General features: G+C 36.2%; 5 protein-coding genes across 5 annotated transcripts in view; 2 read left to right on the top strand and 3 right to left on the bottom strand.

Moving 5' to 3' along the window:
• Positions 1–22807, bottom strand: part of LOC131016908 (uncharacterized) — a 1184262-nt gene that overhangs the window by 292099 nt on the left and 869356 nt on the right. The window lies entirely within an intron of this gene.
• Positions 3957–6956, top strand: LOC131016817 (putative late blight resistance protein homolog R1C-3). The gene is made up of 2 exons (XM_057945566.1): positions 3957–4419; positions 4503–6956. The coding sequence occupies exons 1-2, from the start codon at positions 4138–4140 to the stop codon at positions 6891–6893; spliced, it is 2673 nt and encodes an 890-aa protein (XP_057801549.1). The 5' UTR covers positions 3957–4137; the 3' UTR covers positions 6894–6956.
• On the bottom strand, positions 8703–13193 carry LOC131016866 (uncharacterized). The gene is made up of 9 exons (XM_057945645.1): positions 12567–13193; positions 11463–11986; positions 10808–10858; positions 10630–10737; positions 10292–10387; positions 10088–10186; positions 9960–10019; positions 9796–9864; positions 8703–9093 (listed from the first exon to the last, which is right to left on the bottom strand). The coding sequence occupies exons 1-8, from the start codon at positions 13042–13044 to the stop codon at positions 9799–9801; spliced, it is 1482 nt and encodes a 493-aa protein (XP_057801628.1). The 5' UTR covers positions 13045–13193; the 3' UTR covers positions 8703–9093; positions 9796–9798.
• Positions 13885–19364, bottom strand: LOC131016874 (splicing factor U2AF-associated protein 2-like). Its single transcript, XM_057945656.1, has 15 exons — positions 19276–19364; positions 18885–18965; positions 18450–18575; positions 18146–18366; positions 17628–17840; positions 17370–17462; positions 17235–17273; positions 16183–16272; positions 15935–16037; positions 15651–15731; positions 15244–15320; positions 14848–14928; positions 14656–14747; positions 14161–14323; positions 13885–14066 (listed from the first exon to the last, which is right to left on the bottom strand). The coding sequence occupies exons 1-14, from the start codon at positions 19298–19300 to the stop codon at positions 14200–14202; spliced, it is 1446 nt and encodes a 481-aa protein (XP_057801639.1). The 5' UTR covers positions 19301–19364; the 3' UTR covers positions 13885–14066; positions 14161–14199.
• LOC131016958 (uncharacterized) lies at positions 21779–22708 on the top strand. The gene has a single exon (XM_057945800.1). The coding sequence runs from the start codon at positions 21957–21959 to the stop codon at positions 22524–22526; it is 570 nt and encodes a 189-aa protein (XP_057801783.1). The 5' UTR covers positions 21779–21956; the 3' UTR covers positions 22527–22708.

The raw sequence follows: 22807 nt of genomic DNA, 5'->3' as shown, positions 1-22807 counted from the left end.
CTTAACCCAATCTTAATTTTAATAAAATTTTGTATTGTTAAATTTAATATTAAAATTAATTTAAAATAACATTAAAAATAAAGATAAAATGAAAAGGAAAATTTAAGAGGCCATGGTGGAGGCTCTCCCACTACCATGCGTTCAAGTTTAATTTCATTAAAATTGAAGAGAACCTCTTCAAGTTTGATTTGAGTTTCAGTTCTCAAATTAAACTCAATTATTTTCTAAGTAGCTTACGAACTCACTCAACTTAGCTGAAAGACGCCTAATTTAGGGTCTACTTGTAATTATATCTTAATTCTTGTTAGATCATAGCATGGTTTATTGTAGATAAATGAGATCGAGTAATGATATATTTAATAAATTTTGGAGTTTTTATGGATTATGATCATGAAGAGGCTCCATATTCCGATGAATGAGGATCGCAGTTGGAATCTGGTTGAGGGGCAGAGAGAGGCTGGCAGACTAGTGCACTGCAAGTGTTCGAGGAATTGCCTCAATGAATTAATCGACTTCCTATCGAGGTTAGAGATCCTTGATCTCCTATGAACTGTTTCATATTTATAGTGATTTAATATCCTATGAACAAGAGTGAGTAATGAGATTTATCATATGAATTATTTTTAGAAAGCATTGTACAAAACTACACAAAGTGAAAGTATGGAATCTTCCAAATTAAGTGCCCATATCAGTATTATTTCATATTCTCAACATGCTTAGAGAGAGAAGATTAAGCCTAAAACCTCAAGTAGATGATTTAATTAAGCTACAACATGTATAAAATTATCAACTAAAATATGCAAACTCATTAGATGACCCTCGCTTGCTTCCCTCTACTTCAGCAATTGCCTCTGTTTTTTGCTCCCTGACTTGATCTTCATTCATAAGCTTTAGGGATATTTCTAACTTCGTCTCATTTTGTGATTGATTTTTCATTTTATTAATGTCATCTAGAAGAAAAATAAAAGTAGACTAGATTATAATATTTCTAAGAACACGATCAATTATGAAAGGAGAAAAAACATACTGTAGTGCCGAATCCTAACAAATCCATTAAAGAAGTGACATTGCTACTTTATGTGAAGTAAAGGAAGATTATTGTTGCAAAATTTTCCATTATTGTATTGCAAATGCAGTTTGTGTATAGTATTTTATTTGTGAAAATGATATCCTTCTTATCAAAAGCAATAAAGCAGAAATTTGTGTATAGTATTTTCAAGAACACGATCAAATATGGGACCAGAGAAAGCGAAGTAACCAACAGACAAAAGATTAGTGTGTTCTTTATTTAAATAAATAACTAAATAAACAAGTTTAATGCGTAGTTTTCATCGTAAATACTTTTCATTATCATATTTGTCACTTACAAATGCATTCCAGATATGCATTGTCTTTTTTTCGCTAGAATCCAATATGACATCAACTTTTACATTTATTTAAGTTCAAATAATTCAGTCGAAATGTTACTATTTATTTTATGCACCCAAGGAATGGATCAAGATCAAGATCATACCTATCACAGTAGATATGATTCAACCACAGTTCGGCCAACAACCCATTTCTGGAGTCAGTTTCATACCTTTGATTTCACATTCTTGTAACCAGCTAAGTTAAGAATCAACTCCACAGTTGTGCCTGCCTTCATCCCTGATTGTGTAGGAGCTGCTCAAAGATACACCTACAAGCACTTAAAAATTTCAGGCCAAAATCCCCAAAGAAGAAAAACAGCTTTCTATCAATTTCAACCATCAACAAAGATATACAACTAGAAATTTGACGATACCTTAGTCTTTTTATAGAATATCTGAACTGCTAGCTCAAATGTGAATTTACCAATATATAAGTGGAGCATGAATTTGAAATCCTTGACACCAACAAAAACACTCACAACTACGCGAAGAATCACTCAGCATGCAAAATACCACCAAACAAGCATCTACAAACGCAAACAATTCCATTTGGGGCTTGAAGGTTGGGCTTCTATTTGGGCCGTTTCCTTTTAAATTTAGCTGGCCCAATTTCCTTTTATTTTTATTTGATTGGGCTGACGTATACAATAGCATTTGGGCCGGTTTTTATTTTTACTCGGCTGGACCCGATTTTGTTTTCACTTTAATTCATTGGGCTGGGTGTGTTGGGATTGATCTCCCTTATTTAATTAGTTGGCAGATTTACTTTTAAAAGAAAATGGGCTGCGATTTTAATTGAATTTGGCCCAATTTATTCATTCAAGTTTTGGACTATTGTTACCCCTTGCTAGTCCACATAAAAAATCTAAGCGTTTTTTGTGTAAATGAATTCTGTAAGATCCATTTCATCACCCATAATTTTAGATTCCCATTTCTTTGAATAAATCAGAAATTGTGAAAAATAATTATACTATCAGTTGTGAAATCTAAGTTCAGTAAATGTACAAAGTGATAGGATTTTCACCATTATTCACACAGTTGTTAATTGTCTAATAAGTTGTCAACCACATATTCAAACTCTATGGGCCTGCTATCATTTAGCACCAGTGGCATGCATGATATATGAGAAATATTATATGTTTACTATACCAAACATTAAAAAAGTTGCTATGATAGTGTTCTTGTGGATAGATTTACTTGGCAAATAGGATTATAAAATAGTTGTCTTAAAATGTGATAAGGAAACTTAAATAGTCCATCTTGTTTTTGTAGAATGCTCAATCAGTTTGTAGACTCCATTTATAATAGAATAAGATCTTCATTTGTTTGGATCCAAAATACTGCAATTCTAACTTGTTTGATCGTGGCAGGCGACTGAATAGGCTTGAAATGTTGAAGCGTCGCCAAAAGGGGCCACCAAAGAAAGGGCAAGGAAAGTGCGCTAAAAAGAGTGGCCGATGAGGAACCAATTTATATGAAACTAGTTTATAACCCGTCGAAATTCCACGGGGAATAACTTTCCATCATAATTATCATTTTACATTATTTATAATCATAGTATATGAAATGTTATTTATATAAATTGTTCTTTAAATAATTTTGTTTGATCAAAATAAATTGGGGATACAGCTCCAACTATAATAATCTCAACAATTTTTGCCAGTTATATGCTAATTTTTTGTTGAGAGTTAAAATAGATTGTCTTTTTGTATAAGTTTTTATTTGATGAAATTTCATGAAAAGTTGATGTGAGGTTGGCAACCTATGCCTTTTTTGGAGTGCATCATTTTCTTGAGGTGTTTTTCATGTCAAGTAATTTGCATATGTTTAACCCTACAACATATCTGGATTGTGTCTTTGAGCTGTCAATAATATTCAATAGCTTTGATAGGGATAATAATAACCTTTATTTCTTCGGTTGGATCCAAAAAGCAAAAATAACCTTTATTTCTCTATATATGTTCATGGGATGGGCTTGGGCCTAGTCGAGAATAAGAAAACAAGCTGGATTTCATTGAAAAAAAAGTTGAGAATAAAGTTCTATATCATAATTTCATACTAGTATATATTTCCCAAATTATATGATATAATCAAATGAGATTGAGTGAGTGTTAGCTTCCTAAGTTTCATGCTATGAGTAAGCAGGACAACAAAAATGGTAATTTCATATTAATAATTTTTATTGAACTTGATTCAGAATGGTTGGAATACGTTTACACCATAGTATTCTTATTTAAATTTACATGTAATTTAATGTTTCTCAGCTGTACGAGGATTGGACATTGCCCACCTTTTTTTTTTAAGTAGTGCACTGCGAGAAGACAAATCATACTCCAAAAGGTTTTATTTTGAATCTTATTATTATGCACATTTAAGCATAGCATAATGCGTTGCTACACTAAATGATCACCTACCTAAAAAAAAATTCAATTGTAGCTTGCTACTCTGTAGCTCCATTATTTCATAATTAGCATAGTCATTATTTCATAATTAGCAGAATGTGATAGGAGACTAGTAAACTGTAGGGTCAACCGACAAGTCTTCTCTTATCTTAGCTGTTTGGCATTAATGTGATTCTGAAAGGTGGATGAAAAGCTGCACACATAATGTTTCTGATAATAATTGAGAAGAGGAGATATACCCATTTTACACATTGTTTTTGCTGAACCTAAACTCAGATTCTATCAAATTCTTTCTCAGAAAAATATACACTGTTTTTCCTTGGATCATGGCAGCCTATGCAGCCATAGTTTCTCTTATGAATACCATCAATCAGATCGAGCACCACCCTTCCCCTCCAATTTGTATCGACAAACAACAAGTTGAATCTCTCACTCAAATTCTTACCTTTTTGCAGGAATTTCTTGAAAGTTATAAGTCCCTTGTTGCCGACGGAGATGAAGCTGATCCGCTGGAGATGCGTATCGCAGATGCAGCTCATGCTGTTGAAGATGTTATCGAATCACATATTGTGAACGTGATTAAACTGGGTAGATCTAGTCCCAATGAAGTCAGTTTCATCAACTTCTATCAAGATCTACAACAAGTGATTGAAGAAATGAATCTCTAACTCAAACTTTTACCTTCTTACAGATATTTCTCCAAGGCTATGTTGTAGATGCAGCTCATGCGGCTGAAGAAGTGAATTCTAGAGAGGAAGTCAGTTGCATCGACTTCTATCAAGATCTACAGCAAGTGATAGAAGAAATGAATGTGATCAAGAAGGAAGCCATGGAGACTTCAGATGAAGCTCAGCTGCAGAGAAAGGTCTCCTCGACTCGAGCTGGCTCATTGACGTCTTCTTCTACAGTGAAGGAAAGCATGATGGTGGGCTTTGACGACGTGGTACTTCAACTCTTGGATAAGCTCACTGGAGGGAACCGTAACCGCCAAATCATCCCAATCACAGGGATGGGCGGGATTGGTAAGACCACTCTTGCCCGACATATATTTCAGCATGCCCTTGTTAAGGAGTATTTTCATATTCGTGTGTGGACTACGATTTCTCAAACTTATAATGTTAGAGAAACACTTAGGCAAGTTCTTCACCAAGTCAGTGGAAATTTGGGTAGTGATCTGAGTGAGGAAGATTTAGGAGAAAAATTGTACAAGTATTTATGCGGTAGGAGGTATATTATAATACTGGATGATATGTGGAGTGTAGAGGTGTGGGACAAGATGAGGTTTTTCTTTCCCGATTACAATGATGGGAGTCGAGTAATCGTAACGACTAGGCTCTCAAACTTGGCTGCCGAGTTGACAAACTCTAACAGCATTGGTATGAGATTTTTAGATGATGTTTGTAGCTGGAGTTTATTCTCCAAAACTGTATTTGGGGGTGAGGGTTTTCCCCTTCAACTCGAGGAAATCGGAAAGAAAATCGTGGGGAAGTGTAAGGGACTTCCTTTGTCGATTGCTGTGATTGGGGGTCTGTTGGCAAAGTCCGAACTTACATTGGAGTATTGGGAGCGCATAGAGAAAAACTTAAGCTCAATAGTGAATTCGGAAAATGATGAATATTGCTTGAGAGTATTGAAACTGAGCTATGACCATTTGCCTGCGTATCTAAGGCCTTGTTTTTTGTACATGGGGATGTATGGGGAAGATCAGAGAATTGAAGTCTCAGAACTCAAGAGGCTATGGGTTTCTGAAGGCTTTCTTAAACCAATAATCAATAAAAGCTCGAAAACAATTGCCAAGGAGTATTTGAAGGAGCTAGTCGATAGAAACCTCATTCTAGTTCATGAGTTAGGGAAACTTGGGAATATTAAGTACTGCAAAATGCATGATTTAGTGAGAGATCTATCATTTCAAGAAGCTGAAAAGCAGAGGTTTTATTATGTGTTAGGGCAAGATTGTCCTCGAGGGATAAATAGCCAACGCCGCATTGTTATTCCCAGAAGCACTTCAGCTATGACAGTCCGGGATGCCAAGGAAACTATGTCGTCACGTGCTCGTTCTTTCATATGGCATGGTAATACGGTTCCAGAATTGCTAGATTTCATATTTTTAAGGACATATAAGTATAACGGAGGGTATTTAGATGAAAATGTGTTTCAAATGGTGAACTTGAGGTACCTTTCGGCTGTATTTCGTTCGGGGTTCCAAATCCCTTCTTCAATTAGTCTGCTCTGGAATCTACACACACTAATTGTTTCTCATTGGGGTGGTGAACATATAACTGCACCAGTAGAAATTTGGAAAATGCATCAGCTTAAGCATGTCGATGTACGTGGAGTAATGTATCTCCCAGATCCTCGGAGCGGGCATAGTGATGTTATGATGGAGAATCTAGAGACGCTCAAAGGAGTGATTGATTTCAACTTGAATGAAGAAGTGGTTAGGAGAATTCCCAATATCAAGAAATTGGGTATAAGTTACTGGGATAAAGTAATGGACAGAGTGAAGTGCCTCAGCTATCTTCAATGTCTGAGTAAGCTGGAAAGCTTGACGTGCATTATTGGATATGGAAGTGATGAGTATCTGCAGAGTATTAGCTTCCCGCACTCACTCAAGAAGCTGCATCTTCAATGCGGAAACTTCCATTTGGAGGAAATTCTGGAAAAGATGGCTTCATTACCACTTCTTGAGAAGCTCTATTTGGAGGATGGGTTTTTTGCAACAGACAGATGGGAAATAGTTGAAGGCCAATTCCCCAGCCTCAAATACTTGAGATTGCACGAGTGTAGGGATATGGAATGTTGGACGTTAGAGGGCTCCTGCTTGCCACGCCTTGAGCAACTTCATCTCACGTGGATGTGGTCGTTGGAGGAGTTCCCTTCAGAAATTGGAGAAATACCAAACCTCAAATCAATTGGATTGTGGAGATGCAGTGAATCAATGGCTGTGTCTTTGAAAAAGATAGTAGAGGAACAAGAGGAATTACAAGGAGAGCCATCCATTCATGTTCTAGTTGAGTCAGACAACGTCAGCCAAGAACTGCAGAGCTTGGCAACTCCCAACTTTCGTGTAGTCAAATTGTGATGAGGAATTCAATAGCACGTAGGAATATACTAATTTGAGTGATTAATTTTCCTTATAACTTTATATTTAGCTTGTTTTTAATTATTTTTAATTTTTAGCAACATAAATCATATGTGTAATTAGTATCTATAATCTATACCTACTATAAAAGTGTCTGGTTTTACCAAATTTAGTTTGCCTATTATGTCCTTATTTTTTAATCTATTTTAAGGCCAATAATGTAATAGTATCATATTATTAATATTATTCTAATCACAAACATACAATAATCTCATTCCAATCACACTTTTAAATAAGTTTAAACTATTTAAAATTACTCAATGTATAAAAGTTGTGCGTCCCTCGATTTCAGCAATCACCTCTGTTTAGTGCTCGCTGACTTGATCTTCATCCATAAGCTTTAGGGATATTTCTAACTTTGTCTCATTTTAACACCCATTTTCTTATTTTTATGGACAACTTTTTTCTTGTATGAGTGACCTACTTGATTGAATGACAACCAAGTATCTTGGAAAAAAGAAACTAACTATGAAATATCAACATTCTTCATAAAACAATAGACATATACACGTGATAAAGCACACAATGTTGTTATCACTCTTCAAAACATATAAATTGTGGGAAATTTGAAAATTTTAAGTTGTTCGAATGAAATTTTAGAGGTTGGCAGATTTCTTTTTGTTGGTTTTGAGGATAATGGCAGCCAAAAACTAACGCCATAATGAAATGAAAATTTTCAGTTTATTTTTTTTTATTTTTTTTATTCCTTTAAATTTCAGTCTGTGCGGATTCCTTTAAATTTCATATAATTGCCATGTTGTATTTTCGAAAATACAATAATTAAATAATCTGAAAATATAAATAAAAAGTAAAGTGAAAGGGAAAAAAATTCATTTTCCTTGGTAAAATTAAGAACAATAAAAAATTCCTTAAACACAATACTAAACACGTGTGACACACACATCTTTATCTTAATTTTGTTCTCCTTAATCTCTATGCCGAAAATGCATAGGCTATAAATAATGTGACGCAGGAACTACAATATTTGATTATCATATTGTAACATCCAACTCACCTAAAGGCTAAAAACAAGAGCAAGCAAAGCAAAGCAGTGCAATCGATTATTTATCTTGTGCAAATGTATTTTGTGTATAGTATTTTATTTGTGAAAATGGTATCATTCTTATCAAAAGCAATAAAGCAGTAGTATTTTCAAGAACACGACCGAAGAAAGTGAAGTTACCAACAGACAAAAGATTAGTGTGTTCTTTATTTAAATACATAACTAAATAGACAAGATTAATGTGTGGTTTTCATTGTTAATGCTTTTCACTATCATATTTGTCACTTACAAATGCATTCCAGATATGCATTGTCTTTTCACAAATACTTGTGTACCACCGGTGACACCGTGCCACCGGGTCATACCCACACCAAACCATGATTCATTTAGCAAATTCGGGTTTAAACCCGGACCTGTTTACATTATAAAAAAAAAAGGCTGTAGAAAACCCAGTGGCACCGTGCCACCGGTGGTACACAAGACTGCCTCTTGTCTTTTTTCGCTAGAATCCAAATATGGCATCAAGTTTTTCATTTATCTAAGTTGAAATAATTCAGTTGAAATGTTATTTATTTTTATTGACGTCGTTGTTCCTCTCTATAAAAGAGAAATGTCTATATCATTCATACTCCACTTTGATTTATTTTCTGCACGCAATGAATGGATCAAGAAGACTCTAAAAGTTTATAATTTGAAGGAAAAATACATATTTAAAAGAGCTGATACAAAACTACACCAAGTGAAGCTGTGGAATGGAATCTAAATCTTACAAATTAAGTGCCCATATCAACGTTATTTCCTATCCTCAACACAATTCATGAGAGAGAAAAAGAGCATAAGACTAAAACCATAATCAACTAAAATATGCAACTGCATCAAGAAAAATGATTTTGGTATGAATAGTTCACTATGCAAAACTAAAAGCATTTTATTGATTATGCTCCTCAATTTCAGCAATTTTGATTCCACATTTCAAAAAGAAAAGCAAAGTGGTTCTCCTTTCAGCATCTTTTTGCCACCGGCACTGCGTCGTTTGTTTTCCCTATTATATAACCTCGATTCAGAAAATAACAGCTTGGTCATCCCAAATGCTCAAGAGATTAATCTATCCACAGATAATATTGTTTCTTTGTAAACCTGAGATTGAACAAGAGTAGTACTCATATGAGACAACAAAAATCTGCTAGACCTGTGTTATTCAATTATCTCAAAAAACTACTCCATGTTATTCAATTCAAGAGGCAAATTTGATGAAAATTGTGCAATTAATTAAAATTTAAGCAACTGCAAAGTCCAATGGGTTAGTTGCGCCTAAATACACAAACTTTCAACCAATTCTAGTTTTGCACATAAACTGAAAAATCTGCCTCCAAACACATGAACTTTCAATTGTTCTGACTTTTCACACGATTATCAATTGCACCCAAATTAATGTTGAGGTGGATGCCTTAAATGCCTACATGGTTTAAACAATTGATGTGCTAGACAAGGTACTTGGATTTCTATACGCTACTTCAGCTTGTCACGATGATATTAATTTGTCACTTTAACTAGCCACGATCGCCAAAAATTGATAGCCGTGTGAAAAATCGGAACAATTAAAAGTTCGTGTATTTGGAGGCGGAATATTTAGTTCATGTGGAAAACCTGAATTCACTAAAAGTTCATGTATATAGGCACAATTACCCCAAGTGAAGTAGGACATGAAAGTTAACTTATCCTTCTTTCTTTGTGAACTCCATTAGGCATCACATCTTAAGTGCATTCAAATATGTTCACCACTCACATACTCCCTCCCCACAAAAATAGAGAAACTTAAGGAAAAGATCAAGATCATACCTATCACAGTAGATATGATTCAACCACAGTTCGACCAAACTTTTCTTGAACATCTTTGGGAGTTTCAATCTGCGAGCAAAAGAAAGTGGAATAGAAAAGGATAAACAATGGTGAAATATAATATCAATGTAGATAATGTATATAATATAATTCCTCCCATTTACCGCATTTAATGCCTTGAAGAGAGCCTTCACAGTGTTGTGGGGATTCCTTGAACCAACAACCTACAAGAGTATTTCCATCAGGACAAAGTTGGAAACGAAAGAACATATTTCTCGAGCCAGTTTCATACCTTTGATTTCACATTCCTGTAACCAGCTAAGTTAAGAATCAACTCCACAGTTTTGCCTGCCTTCATCCCTGATTGTGTGGGAGCTGGCCAAAGATACACCTACAAGCACTTAAAAATTTCAGGCCAAAATCCCTAAAGAAGAAAAACAGCTTTCTATCAATTTCAACCATCAACAAAGATATACAACTAGAAATTTGACGATACCTTAGTCTTTTTAAACGATGTCTGAATTGCATGTGCAATTGTATGATCCTCATGCCGCTCTACATAGTGCAGATTCTGAAAGCACTTCTCATATGCCTGTGGCAATAGGTCATTAACATATTAAATTATAAATAACAGATGCCGCAATGAGTTTCTATAAATGAAACGTTTTCTTATTTGAACAGACAATCCAGTGACATAATACCTTTTAGAGTTGACTCTGCACATTCTCAGACAATAGTATAGATGCATGTCTAGTTTTCAAGCCAAATTTACGCACATGTGCAGCACAAAGAAGCATGACGGTATGGATTTGAATGCATGTCTAGTTCTGATACCTTTTGAAGTGCAAGCGGAACTGCAGGAGCCTTTGCTTTAGCAAAACCAATAACTCCATTGTAGTTCCCACAAGCTAACATTGCAGTGTATTTGATAACTTGTCCACCCTGTCTTGTTTATCAGTCATAATTGTGAAAAAAGTTGGCTACTGAATCGTAAATGAGTAGGCTATATTACCTTTGTAACTTTACACGTCCTATTCACATCGACCAGCCTAACATCAAATCCCTGCACACAATGGAGACACCCAATTTAACATATTGATCTGATGGTACATAAATGACTACCAGAAACAATAGTTCCCATGATTCATGAATAGAAAAGAAAAATGGTAAATATTAGATTAAATGTGAACAATATCATCATATGATTATGTGCAGGTCGTAAATAGCCAAGGGATTTATTATCCTGCAGGCATTTTTTGTGGTTAAAGTAGAAAATAAATTTATCATGATAAATTGACAATAAAATAATCTATCATGACAATAAACTGCAGTGGCATAGTATAATAGTACTACTTGGCACTTGCTAGCTCAAATGTGAACTTACCATATAAACAATCTCAAATTTCAAACTTAATAATTTTCGATGCAACATATCTTAGAAAACATGACTTGAAACAAATGGTAAACGATAAGAATAGGGACCCCATTTACATGATCAGGCAATAGGTACTTGAATTCAGGATTAAAAAAGCAGCTGGTGATAAGTAGATCATAAAATCCAACAGGCAACAGCTTTGAAAGGGTGTGACCTTTGACAAACTGGAATCAATACATAGGGAATCACAGAGGAAAGCTGAGAAAGAAAGATTGATAGATGCATGTATTACCTTCCTATAAAGAGGCTGTCTCTTCTGTTCGATCAATGCGTTCCTCTCTTCCGCAAGATCTCTAATTTCCTCCTCCAATAGTTTCCCCTTCCTTCCAAAAGTATAATCCAACACTGCCAGTTTCTCCTCAAGTTTTTTATCTATTTCATTGATCCTTTCCATATATTTATTATCCTTCTGTTTCAGATTATCAAACTCGAATAAACCAATTTTCTCTTCACTTTCTTTAGTTTCTTTATCCTCCTCCTTCTCACGATCCTCCTCACGATCAACAGATCCACCATCATCCTCACGCTCGATGATCCCATAATTGGCTGGATCATTTGGATCAAAGGCATCCCTCGCCTCTGCCATTCTCAGTGCCCTATTCAACTTCACCTGAAGAAGAAATTTCTCCTTTCCTTCAGCTACTTTCAACTTATTCATCAACTCCCCTATCACCCGATACTCCGCCTTCAACGCGAAATGTTTCTCCTCAAATTCATCAATTATTTTCATCCATTTGAATGCATCATCAAAGGTCTCTGTTCAACTCTATAAAGTCAGACAAATGCTAAGCACAAAAAAGCAAGTACTAAAAAAAAGAACACAATGGAAATACAAAACACGCATTCACATTCTAGTATTCCATATTGCACTAAAAAATAGTTCTTATTAAAAATGTCATCCAGAAAAATGGGGAACAACTCGTGATAGTCACTACACTAATAGCTGGGGTATTAAAACTGCGCAACCAAACTCGTCTTAAATAGGAATTGCACACTCTCATCCCCGGAATCTCAAAAAGAACTTCATCATTATGTGAGCTGCTCGAACTAAAAATCAAAATATGTAAGTACAGCATGAATTTGAAATCCTTGACACCAACAAAAACACTCACAACTAAGCGAAGAATCACTCAGCATCCAAAATACCACCAAAAAATCATAAATCCACACAAGCATCTACAAACGCAAACAATTCCATTTAGGCAGAGCATCCATCAACAATTCCAAATCTTTTGGCACAAACAACAAACATCAAAAAGCACGTAACTAAGCACAACCGTAACAGAAAAGCAATTAATGAATATGCACGCCAAGATGTTCCAAGAGAGTCACGAACCAGCCTTAGAAAATTTATCAAGGAATTTCTCAAATTGGTCGAACTTCTTCTGAAACATATCCGAACGCATGTTTATCGCTTCCTCATCTTCTGGTTCAGAATCAGAATCAGTCGGCTCCTCGTGCCTATTCAGTTCGGATGGCTTATCTTTCGCATTCTGCCTCTCGTATTTCTCAATAAGCGGACCAACCCCCAGGTAATCCTCTTCCTCCTCTTCATCGTCGACTGCAATCCCCGCTCTTATCTTCGCCTCCCTCTCCCGCCTCCTCTCGCTGGCCGCTGCAGCTTCGATCTCGTCGAACGCGCGGTTCGCGGCGGCCAAACGCGCGTTCGGGGATAAATCGCTGAAGTTGGAGCTGTAATTTCGAGTGATTTGAGTGGCGAAAATGGGGCTTGGCGGAGGAGGAGAGTATCTCGGGGTGGTGCAGAGAGTGCGGCGGAGGAGGAGGAGGCGGCACAAGGCCGTCGTTCTGCTCATTGCGGCGGAGATCCGATTGAGGTGGTGGCGGAAGGGGTTAGGGCTTTAAGGGTTTTGGTTGTTTATCTCATGTGTATCGTCGCCGATCGGATTTTCAGTGTGTGGAGTTTCTATATTTTTATTCCTTAATTTGCAAAAACTTCTTAACTTTCAGTTTAAAGAGATGATTTTTTTTTTCAATTATTCTAACTAGCAAAAAAATTGAACCATTATTTTTTTAGTTATATAATTCCAATTTTTATGGTTTACGTAAATCCTACATAATTATAAAACTCCTTAATATTGAAAATTCACATCTATATTCAATTATATTAGTAATTATAAAAGGTTAATTGCCTATAATTATAAAACTTCTTAATATTGAAAATTCACATCTATAATTTGGTTTACACAAATTATAATCAAATTTAAATTTTTAATCAGATTTATTTTTTTGTCAAAAAAGATGCATATACTTTTAATTTTTTAGAATTTGACCGGACTCCAAAAATTCATTGACCAATAACTTGATTAACTGAATTTTGATTGGTAACCCGAAGGTACCGTTAAAAAGTTATCGACGTTATCTTTCTAATAATACTTAGTATATTGTCAGATTTTGACCATCAGAAGTGCTCGGAAAAAATATATATATATATAAAATTTTATGACAAATTTTCATGCCATTTTTTTACAAAAGGAGAACAATTTAACAAAATTATTTTTCCATCTAAACTTTACAATTTCATGTACGATCATTTCTTATTCACAACTTAAATCAAAGACCACAACAAGATATTTAATTTGATAAAATAAAAGTAAAAAGGAAATCACAAAGAAACTCAACATGAGTTCCAACTATGAAAGGAAAAAAAGAAAATCCCATGAATTTTCGATTAACATCTCATCCAATGTGCACCAAAACAAGTATAGAGTTGACAGTGTGTGTGTGTCTCTCTCTCTCTCTCATTCTAAGAGAGAGAGAGCTTTGATACATTCTGCAAAAACAATATACAGATGCCAATTCCATACTCTGCATAGAGCTGAAAGTGTAACTATTAATCAGCAGTGAATCTAGAAACTGCAAACCTAAATCAAGAAACTTGCAGGCATTTAGGCATAAGACTCCTCATTTACATTTTATACGAGATGACTGCGCCTTCCTCCAAGAATCTGTCATTCGTTTTCAAGCTCTTCCCCGAATTTCTCTAATCTGTCGGTCTCATCTTCCAAATCGCGTACTAAAGTATGGTTTACAGTACCATCATCCAGACATGCATGTACCTGTTTCCCACCAAACCTGAAAACGAGCAAGGTCAGAGCTGTGGATCGACAATGGATCTTCTTGAGTCAAAAATATGCACGTTTTGTTTATCCAGTAACCGTGCAACCTCAACTCAACGAGAGGAACACAGCCATGAAGCCCAATATTGGTCAATTCAGTAGCAAATCACTGAAGATCCTTGAGGAATACGAGCTCTCAACAAGGGGCGCATTACTTTATTGATTTTAAGCTTGAAATTATCACACTATCGTATTCTGTGCTAATGTCGACTAATCATGTTGATTTTGTCAGATTATGCATTACTACGAAATCGAAGTAAGGAAAAGTAAAGTGAATGTGAATGTTACCATCGCCCGTTCATCAACTCTATGCATTTAAGAGCATCCTTACTGTCCTTATACTTCACCAAGATAACACCTTGAGGGTGATTCTCGCAGACCTGAAAATCCATGTCAAAATAGAAGTAATTAGATATCGATCATTTTAAAATGAATGAATCAGCAGTGCTCTGCCAACTGATTACAATAAACTAGAATTACCTTGACAGCATCCAACGGGCCGAGCTTTCCACATTCATCACGGACATCCTCCTCCAGTTCAGGGCGCAAACTCTCATCAGCCTATAACAAAAGGAAGAACGATTGGTAAAAAAAAGGGTGTACAATTCATAAACACTATGCTATATCATATCATTATCAAGATCACAAAACTAAAGCAACGAGCATAATTATGATGTAACTGCACTAAATATTGACTTGGGGCTATGACTGATTTAGCCTAAATAAGTTTGCCAAGTAAACAAATTCTGATGCCAATATTTTACGACAACTCATAGTAAGTAAGCATGGGCTTTAACAAAAATCTTTGCTTTCCAAGACTGGCATACAGCAGGCAACTGACTAGCTGATGTCAGAAAGAGAGGCATAGTGCATTACCCTCAATTCAGCAGGAGTGAACATGTAACGAAGAAGGACAGTTGCTGGGATGGACACCTTTGAATCGTCACGGCCACCTGTTTGTTCACAAAAATGAACTTAATATCTTAACTGAAAAAAAACCCACATCAAGTGAATGGAGAACATGAGAGTGCATATATTGATGGACAATGAGCTTGCAAGAGAGATGGAATCAAGAAAACCTAATCAAGTATTCATTCTCTCTTATAGTGAAGAAAATGAGTGTCGAAATAGAACCCTCCTTATGAAGAAGATGAAATTCAATTTGGCATATGAGGAAATACGAACACAGACCACATTTTGAGAGTGGTCATATAAGTAAAGAAATTGCTAGGAAAGGGAAGTTCAAAACACAAAATTGCAATTTCACTTGCCACAGAACCTACCCCAGCCCAACATCTTCTGCTCAACCTTCTGAAGCTTTCTCTTCTTCTTATTGTCTACTTGCTTGGATATAAATTTATCGCCTGTGAGGATAAGTATAATTTTTAGATTAAGTAACAACACGTAAAACAATAACAATGACAACAACAATAATGATAACAAACAATCTCCCACCCAAGTTAACAAAAGCTGAGATGCAACACTAGCAATTCCTATAATGCTCTTGAACATTCGATAACTGTAAGTACCAAAGAGCACAATGAGCAGCTAAGTCCATGGCCCATACCTTTTTGCTCGAACTTAGCTAGTGAAACTGACATGGGAGTCTTCCCGCCAGGCCTTAGAGGAGCTCCGTCCAAAATTTTGATAGCTAGGTCTACAGAAGGTTCCTAGAGAAAACAAAAAATTATATCACTAATTAACAAAGAGACAGCCTAAACAGATAAACAAGAAAAATCAGTCCATGTGCAAGAAGTCGGGACCATTATCATGATCATAGTTAAACCAATTTATCCTATAAGAAAGAAACATTACCTTCAGATAAGTTACTAGAGCATCTCCCTTTTTCCTTCCAGTTTCTTTGTCAACATAGATCTTTATTCGAGGCCTCTTTGTTTCAGGATCCTGAAGTGTTTCAGCAATGAAACCCATAAGTATCATAAATTACCCCATAAGACCAACACCATTTTAGTTCTTCAAGAGAGGGAATTGCTGCAATAATGAAATTGAAGAAACTAGCTAAACATCAGCATTCTATCCTCTCCCTCTCTCTCTTGACGAGCCTTTAGCTGAAGAAATAATTGCATTATAGAAAACCAACTGGGCTCTACTCCTAAATCAACGACGGTTATTTTTTCAAAATGAATTTCAAGACATCAATTAACCATTTTTAGGGGGGCATTTATCAACCATTATATCAACATGCTCAGTTTGTAAAAGTTCTTCAAAACCACATGAAAGTCTTCTTCATCCTTTCTCTACTCGTATATCTAGAGAAATATCCTGATGAACTTTCAAGCTAGAAAGTTACTAATAAACATGACAGAAAGTCACACATGTTGCAAACAAACCCTGAGATGTTCAAAATTAATTCCCAAGACATTAATTAACAATCAGACAAAGAAGCTAAGTTTGACAAAAATCTTCTGAATCACGCATTAATATTCTTCATCCTTCATCGCTTCTGGTAAATCTAGAGAAAGTATTCAGATCATCATCAAAGCTAAAAATTCAATAAGCATGACAGAAGGTCAGACTAGTTGAGCCCAAAACTCTAATCTCTCTCACCAAAAAGTTTTTAAAAGTTACATGTAACTTCAAATTACCACACGGTCCAAGTTACGTTTTGATAACCCCCAGAACTTGTAAAGTACTAGGAACTGCCTGTTTATCAGGCAACAGGAGATATCTTCAATATTTAGAATGGTACATTACAAATTTAAATGGTAAGGGTGACAACAGAGCCAAATGCTTTAAAGAGATGGATGGCATCTTATTTCAATGAACGTGAATAACTAAAAGTGCACTAAGATATCCAGAATAAATTAGTTTTAACATGAAGTACATATAACCAAGATGTCAGTTACCTCTTTTATGATCCCACACTTCGAGAACACTTCAACCATCTGTATCAGATGTCATGTCAGTTTCATTCTCATTGATGATGAGGGGGACAATGTAACTGCAGACTTCAGCTGGCATCAAATTCAGTCAACACTAACCTCTTCAATAGTGACATCTTCAGGCAAGCCGGTTACATATACATGTGTATTAACTTTCAAATCAAACCAAGACTCAGGTGGTTTGTTGGGTTCCTACAGGGCATGAATGACAAATAAACCCAGTACTTATAGAATAAAGTGCAAGTTGCAATCTAGAGAAATAAGGCAAAACTTAGTGCACTTGGCATATAATTCTAGGCAAAACAGCTTTCTTCCAAATATAAAAGAAACAATGATATACAATTTAAAAGAACCAACCTTCTTTTCAATAGCTTTCTTATCAGCACTTTCCTCGGGCAGCTTTCGCTTGCCATTTTGTTTTTCTTCAACAGCTACAGCAACAGCAACAGCATCATTATCCTCCTTTTTCACTGGCGGATCACTAGCATCCACTATTGGAAAGACTTCCTCTTCTTGCACAAAAACCATATCCTCCAGACCATAATCCTCTTTCTTCTGAGCCGTTTCTTCCTATCATAAGCAAATTTAGAACCCAGTTTAATAAGAATAGATGCAGCACCTATAAATATGATAATCAAGGAAACTTGTCGTGTTACTAAGATCAACAAATAAATAAAATGCAGACTAGTCTAAACATTAAAATCGATCTATAAAGTAGAAGACATAAGTTACATAACCAATTACTCAATGCGATAGAAAAAAGGTAGTTCAAATTTTATTATTATGTTCTTAAGACCTGCAGGTTGAATTGAAAGGAAAAAATTGCTAATAAAATAAATCGAATTAACAAACATATTATGTATATCAGAACCTACCTGAGGTACCCAAGCCCTAAGAGTCCGATCCCATTTGTATGTAGTTCCATCATCATCAGTGAATTCTTCCTCTCCCTCAGGAGGAGTTGAAGGCCGCTCCGGATTATCATTTATGTTGGCCTCTGCCTCTGCCTCTGCCTCTGCCGCAGCCGCTGCTTCTGCCTCCCTAACCTCCCTCTGCCACTTTTCAAACTCATCTTCTTCATTAGAGGTAGCAGGAACTGCAAAATAAACAAAAATTTAATAACTAAATCATAAGACTCGTCATATAAGGAAAAAAAAGTATACGAAAATGTATCAAAACCTGCAGTCGGAGCATTCTGCTGAGAACCAGTTGAGAGGCCAAGAACTGATGACAGTGGCTGCCAATCACTGCACCCTTCAGCCCATACAAGTGTACTTTCATGCAAATAGGCACTCGAGTGATGCTCTGTCCAGGCAAGTTAAACGAGTTTAGGCACACGTTCTTAACTATGACGAAAGACCAGTCAAACATCACACACAAGAACTAGTCGTCCCAACACCAAGTCCACCACTTACTTGCCAAACAGAAATCCAGAGAAAAAAGAACAAGTAATATAAAAAAAGCCCCCAAGAATCCAAAAGCTAATTGAAGAAGAAACCTTACAAACTAATGCCCAGAATACGAAAACCTAAAACAGAACATACTATACAATCAGCATCCGAATAAATTCATCACAGAATCATCATATCATAATAAAAAAGACAAATAGCTCACCTTGCAGCTCAGAGATTGTGTAAGGACCAATAAGCTGCTGGTCCTGACCAAGAATATACCATCCAACTCCAGTACTCATTTCTGAAAATTTCCTTAAATCGTCAGCTTCAACCACTAATTTCCAAAAAAAAAGTTAAAGAAAAGCAAAAAAAGACAGTGATAAATAATCAATCCCTTCATTTTGCATGCAATATTACTATCGCAATACGAGCCCAGTAAAATGAGGTTTTTACCCTTAATATCTCAATAAATTAGCACAAGCTGAGCCCCAACTAAAACAGCTTTCATCTCATTTCATTCCATTATCAACCCAAAAGATACGAGTTTTCTAGACATGTCAAAAATTGCAAAAATGGAAACACTTAAATTCATGAAAAAAGTAATCACGCACCAGGAATTTGCGGTTGCGACGACATGGGACAACGCTTCTTCTGGTAGCTTCTTCTTCTTCTAGCTCGTTTTCGTTGTTTTAGCTCTGCAAAATTAGAGGAAGATCGTGCAAATTGGGAGATTCGATGGGCTTGTTTGACCCGTTTAGGTAATGGGTCGGATCTAAATTGGGCCTTTTAAGTCTATCAAAGTATGGGTGATTCTATTCACAGCCCCCATTTTGCTCTATGTAGCCCCCTATATAATATAATAATTATAAATTTACTAATTTATCCTCTAAACTATAGCCCTTAAATGAATATAATTCTCTTTTCCATATATTGAATACGTTTGTATAGCCCCTAGAAAGCCCATCTTCTTCTTCCTCAATCTACGCAACTGCCTTCTTCTATTCCAGCGCAAGTCGCCGGCGCCGCTTCAATCAACACCACCGGCGCCTCTCCTTTTCTCGAAAAATTGAAGGCGGAGGCGATCGCCGGAAATCGAGGGATGAGGCGGTGGAAGATTTGGGGATATGGTGGCGCAGGCAGCGAGACTGAACCTGCGAGATTTAATAGCGGGCTGCTTCTTACCAGACTTGGCATCAGTTGCTGGGTATAGATCAAGATCTGATACCTTCTCAGCTTGCATGAACACATTCTCATTTCCAATATGGTTCTTTCAGTGGTCCGTTTCCAATATGGTTCTTTGAGGAATTATGAATTGGCACTTTAGACATCTCCTCACATGGTTCTTATGAATTGTCCCATTCATTGTTACTGCATCCTTGAGACTTCAGCGACAGCTTCCTTGAAGCAACTCATCGATGGAGGTGAGGGAGGATTCGCCGCCTGCATGGTGGTGGTCGGAAAGAGTGGGAAAAGTGGCGCCCGGAGGTGGATTAGTTAGCAGGAGTTTGAGTTCCTTTTGCATTCGCAGGTTCAATCTCGCTGTCTGCGCCATCAGATCCCCAAATCTTCCACCGCTTCCTCCCTCGATTTCCGGCAATCGCCTCTGCCTTCAATTTTCCAAAAAAATGAGAGGCGCTGGTGGTGTTGATTGCAACGGCGCCGGCGACTTGCGCGGAATAGAAGAAGACAGTTGTATAGATTGAGGAAGAAGAAGAGGGCCTTTCTTGGGGCTATACACGCATATTACATATTGAAAAGAATTATATTTTCGTTTAAGGGCTATAGTTTAAAGGGTAAATTAGTAAATTTATAATTATTATATTATTAAGGGGCTACATAGAGTAAAATGTGGGCTGTGAATAGAATCACCCTCAAAGTATTGGGCTTTTCCTGAAGTCTATTAAGACTTTTATTGGGCTTTATTGGGTTTAATTCGCAATGGTAACGATGTTATATTTTACTACGATTTATTCTTTCTTTCAAATCATTTTTTGTTTAGATTCTTAATTTACTTCAATGATTTAAATATTCTAATTCGAAACATTTATGTCTAGTTTTAAGATTTTAACTTTTTCTGACACGATGTGTTCTTCAATTAATTTTTTGGATTCAAATTATATTGACACGGATTTTGCACCGTCTAGGATCATTTAGCCATATAACAAAGGCTTATTTTTAAAATAGCTTGAATTTTAACTTTTTTTTAAACATGAATTTACAATTATTTTAAATATAATATGTGCTTATCTTCATTTTTCATTTTATAGTTCGAAACACAATTTTGGATTTGTGGTTGGATCATATAGATGTATAATAACTCAATCAGATTATCATAACTCAGACGGCCGGATATTTAAATATACAAAACTCATTAATTGAGCAATAGACATAGAAGTAGGGGTGCAATCAAATTAAACCGAGCTAAATATTATTGTGCTCAAGTTTAATTTATTTATTATTAAGTCGAATCTCAAACTTTATTTATCAAAATTTTCAAGATTTACGGGCTTAACAAACATTCTAAATTTATATTTATGATAAAAATATTAATTATTTTATTTTAAAAATAAATTACTTCATTCACAATAACATACTTGTTTTCTCTCATATAAAATGGAGTTATTTAGATTTTAATACTATTATTACTAATTATTAAGCTCAAGCTTAATTTATTTATTTAATAAAGTTCACAAAATGGGTTTTTTTCCGAGTTGAATTGCAAATCACTCACGAGTGATTTGATTTGTTTACATCCCTAAACATAAGTAAAGACTATAATTTTAATAATTATAAATGTCGAATTGAAAAATCACTCCAAAATCCAAGTCCAAAGTATATTTTGTTTAAGAGACATCCTAAATCAAATAACGATTTTTGTAAATAACAATAAAAATTGTAAGGATTTATTTATTTTTGCAATATCGTGTTTTTTTTTTTTTTTTGAGAGGACAATATCACGTATCTAGAAACCAAAAAAAAATGAAAAATGAAGAAAAAACAAAACAAAATAAAACAAACAAGTCAAAAAAATGAACAAGCAAAATAAATAAAATGAAAATTAAAATGAAAGCTGTATAAAGACTATCCGTTGCACCCTTCACTCTTTTTCAATTTTCTTCTTCCATCAACGGTCATATTCCCGTTGCACCTGAAATCCTCACTCTGTGTGTATCTATCTGTATATATACGTCTCCTCCTCCCTCTCACATCCCCATCAGATCTCTCTCTCTCTCTCTCTCTCTCTAGAACTCTCTCTTCTCCCTCTCTTAAAAACAATCTCAATCAATCAGAAATGGGCGGATTATCAATCGACACCTCCGGCGACTGCTCCCACCCGCACACGCACAAGGTGTTCCTCCTGAGCAACTACATCCTCCTCGGCGGCGCCTCCAGTTGCATCTTCCTCACCCTCTCCCTCCGCCTCTTCCCCTCCCTCATCGGCTTCCTCTTCATCCTCCTCCACGTCATCACCATCGCCGGCGCCGTCTCCGGCTGCGCCGCCGCCGCCCGCGCCCCCTCCTCCGCCGGCAAGTTCTACGGCGCGCACATGGTCGCAACCGTCCTCACGGCCATCTTCCAGGGCTCCGCCTCCGTGCTCATCTTCACCCGCCCCTCCGACTTCCTCGGCCACCTCAAGTCCTACGTCAGGGAGGAGGACGGCGTCGTCATACTCAAGCTCGCCGGCGGCCTGTGCGTCCTGATCTTCTGCCTGGAGTGGGTGGTGCTCACGCTCGCGTTTTTCCTCAACTATTACGCCTATGTGGAGAGGAAGGGCATCAATGGCGGTTACGCCGTGGGGAGGAGCGGGAAGGTGCAGGATGATGAGGATTTGAAGAGCTGGCCATGGCCGTTCCAGGTCTAAAATGCGCCGGTGATTTGGGGGGAAATTTGTGTGTTTTTGTTTTGAGGGTATTTTGGGGAAGGAATTTGTTTTATTTATTTTTATGTTTGTATGTATTTATTTGTGTGGAAATTGTTGGCGATGGAGTGTGATCGCTGTAACGCCGGTGATTATTATTTGATATTCAATTAATTATTTGAAAATCTGATTATTATTTATTTTTTTGTTAGTTTAAATTTACATATCTATAATCTATATATAAACTAATTGTAAAAAAAATCCTGTTAAAAACTTCATCAATA

This window comes from Salvia miltiorrhiza, chromosome 3 (assembly GCF_028751815.1).
Source record: "Salvia miltiorrhiza cultivar Shanhuang (shh) chromosome 3, IMPLAD_Smil_shh, whole genome shotgun sequence".
NCBI classification, from domain to species: domain Eukaryota; kingdom Viridiplantae; phylum Streptophyta; class Magnoliopsida; order Lamiales; family Lamiaceae; genus Salvia; species Salvia miltiorrhiza.
This window is presented reverse-complemented; position numbering and strand designations above follow the sequence as displayed.

Bases quoted from the DNA above. Each gene is read 5' to 3' on its own strand.
- LOC131016817 (XM_057945566.1), top strand. From the start codon at position 4,138: ATGGCAGCCTATGCAGCCATAGTTTCTCTTATGAATACCATCAATCAG. The intron at 4,420-4,502 runs GTCAGTTTCATC...ACCTTCTTACAG, and splicing joins GTAGATCTAGTCCCAATGAA to ATATTTCTCCAAGGCTATGT.
- LOC131016866 (XM_057945645.1), bottom strand. From the start codon at position 13,044: ATGAGCAGAACGACGGCCTTGTGCCGCCTCCTCCTCCTCCGCCGCACT. The intron at 10,738-10,807 runs GTAATATAGCCT...TAAACAAGACAG, and splicing joins GGACGTGTAAAGTTACAAAG to GGTGGACAAGTTATCAAATA. The intron at 10,187-10,291 runs GTATCGTCAAAT...AAGTGCTTGTAG, and splicing joins CATCGTTTAAAAAGACTAAG to GTGTATCTTTGGCCAGCTCC.
- LOC131016874 (XM_057945656.1), bottom strand. From the start codon at position 19,300: ATGTCGTCGCAACCGCAAATTCCTG. The intron at 18,966-19,275 runs GTGCGTGATTAC...GGAAATTTTCAG, and splicing joins GTCGCAACCGCAAATTCCTG to AAATGAGTACTGGAGTTGGA. The intron at 15,732-15,934 runs GTATGGGCCATG...TTATCCTCACAG, and splicing joins AGCTAAGTTCGAGCAAAAAG to GCGATAAATTTATATCCAAG.
- LOC131016958 (XM_057945800.1), top strand. From the start codon at position 21,957: ATGGGCGGATTATCAATCGACACCTCCGGCGACTGCTCCCACCCGCAC.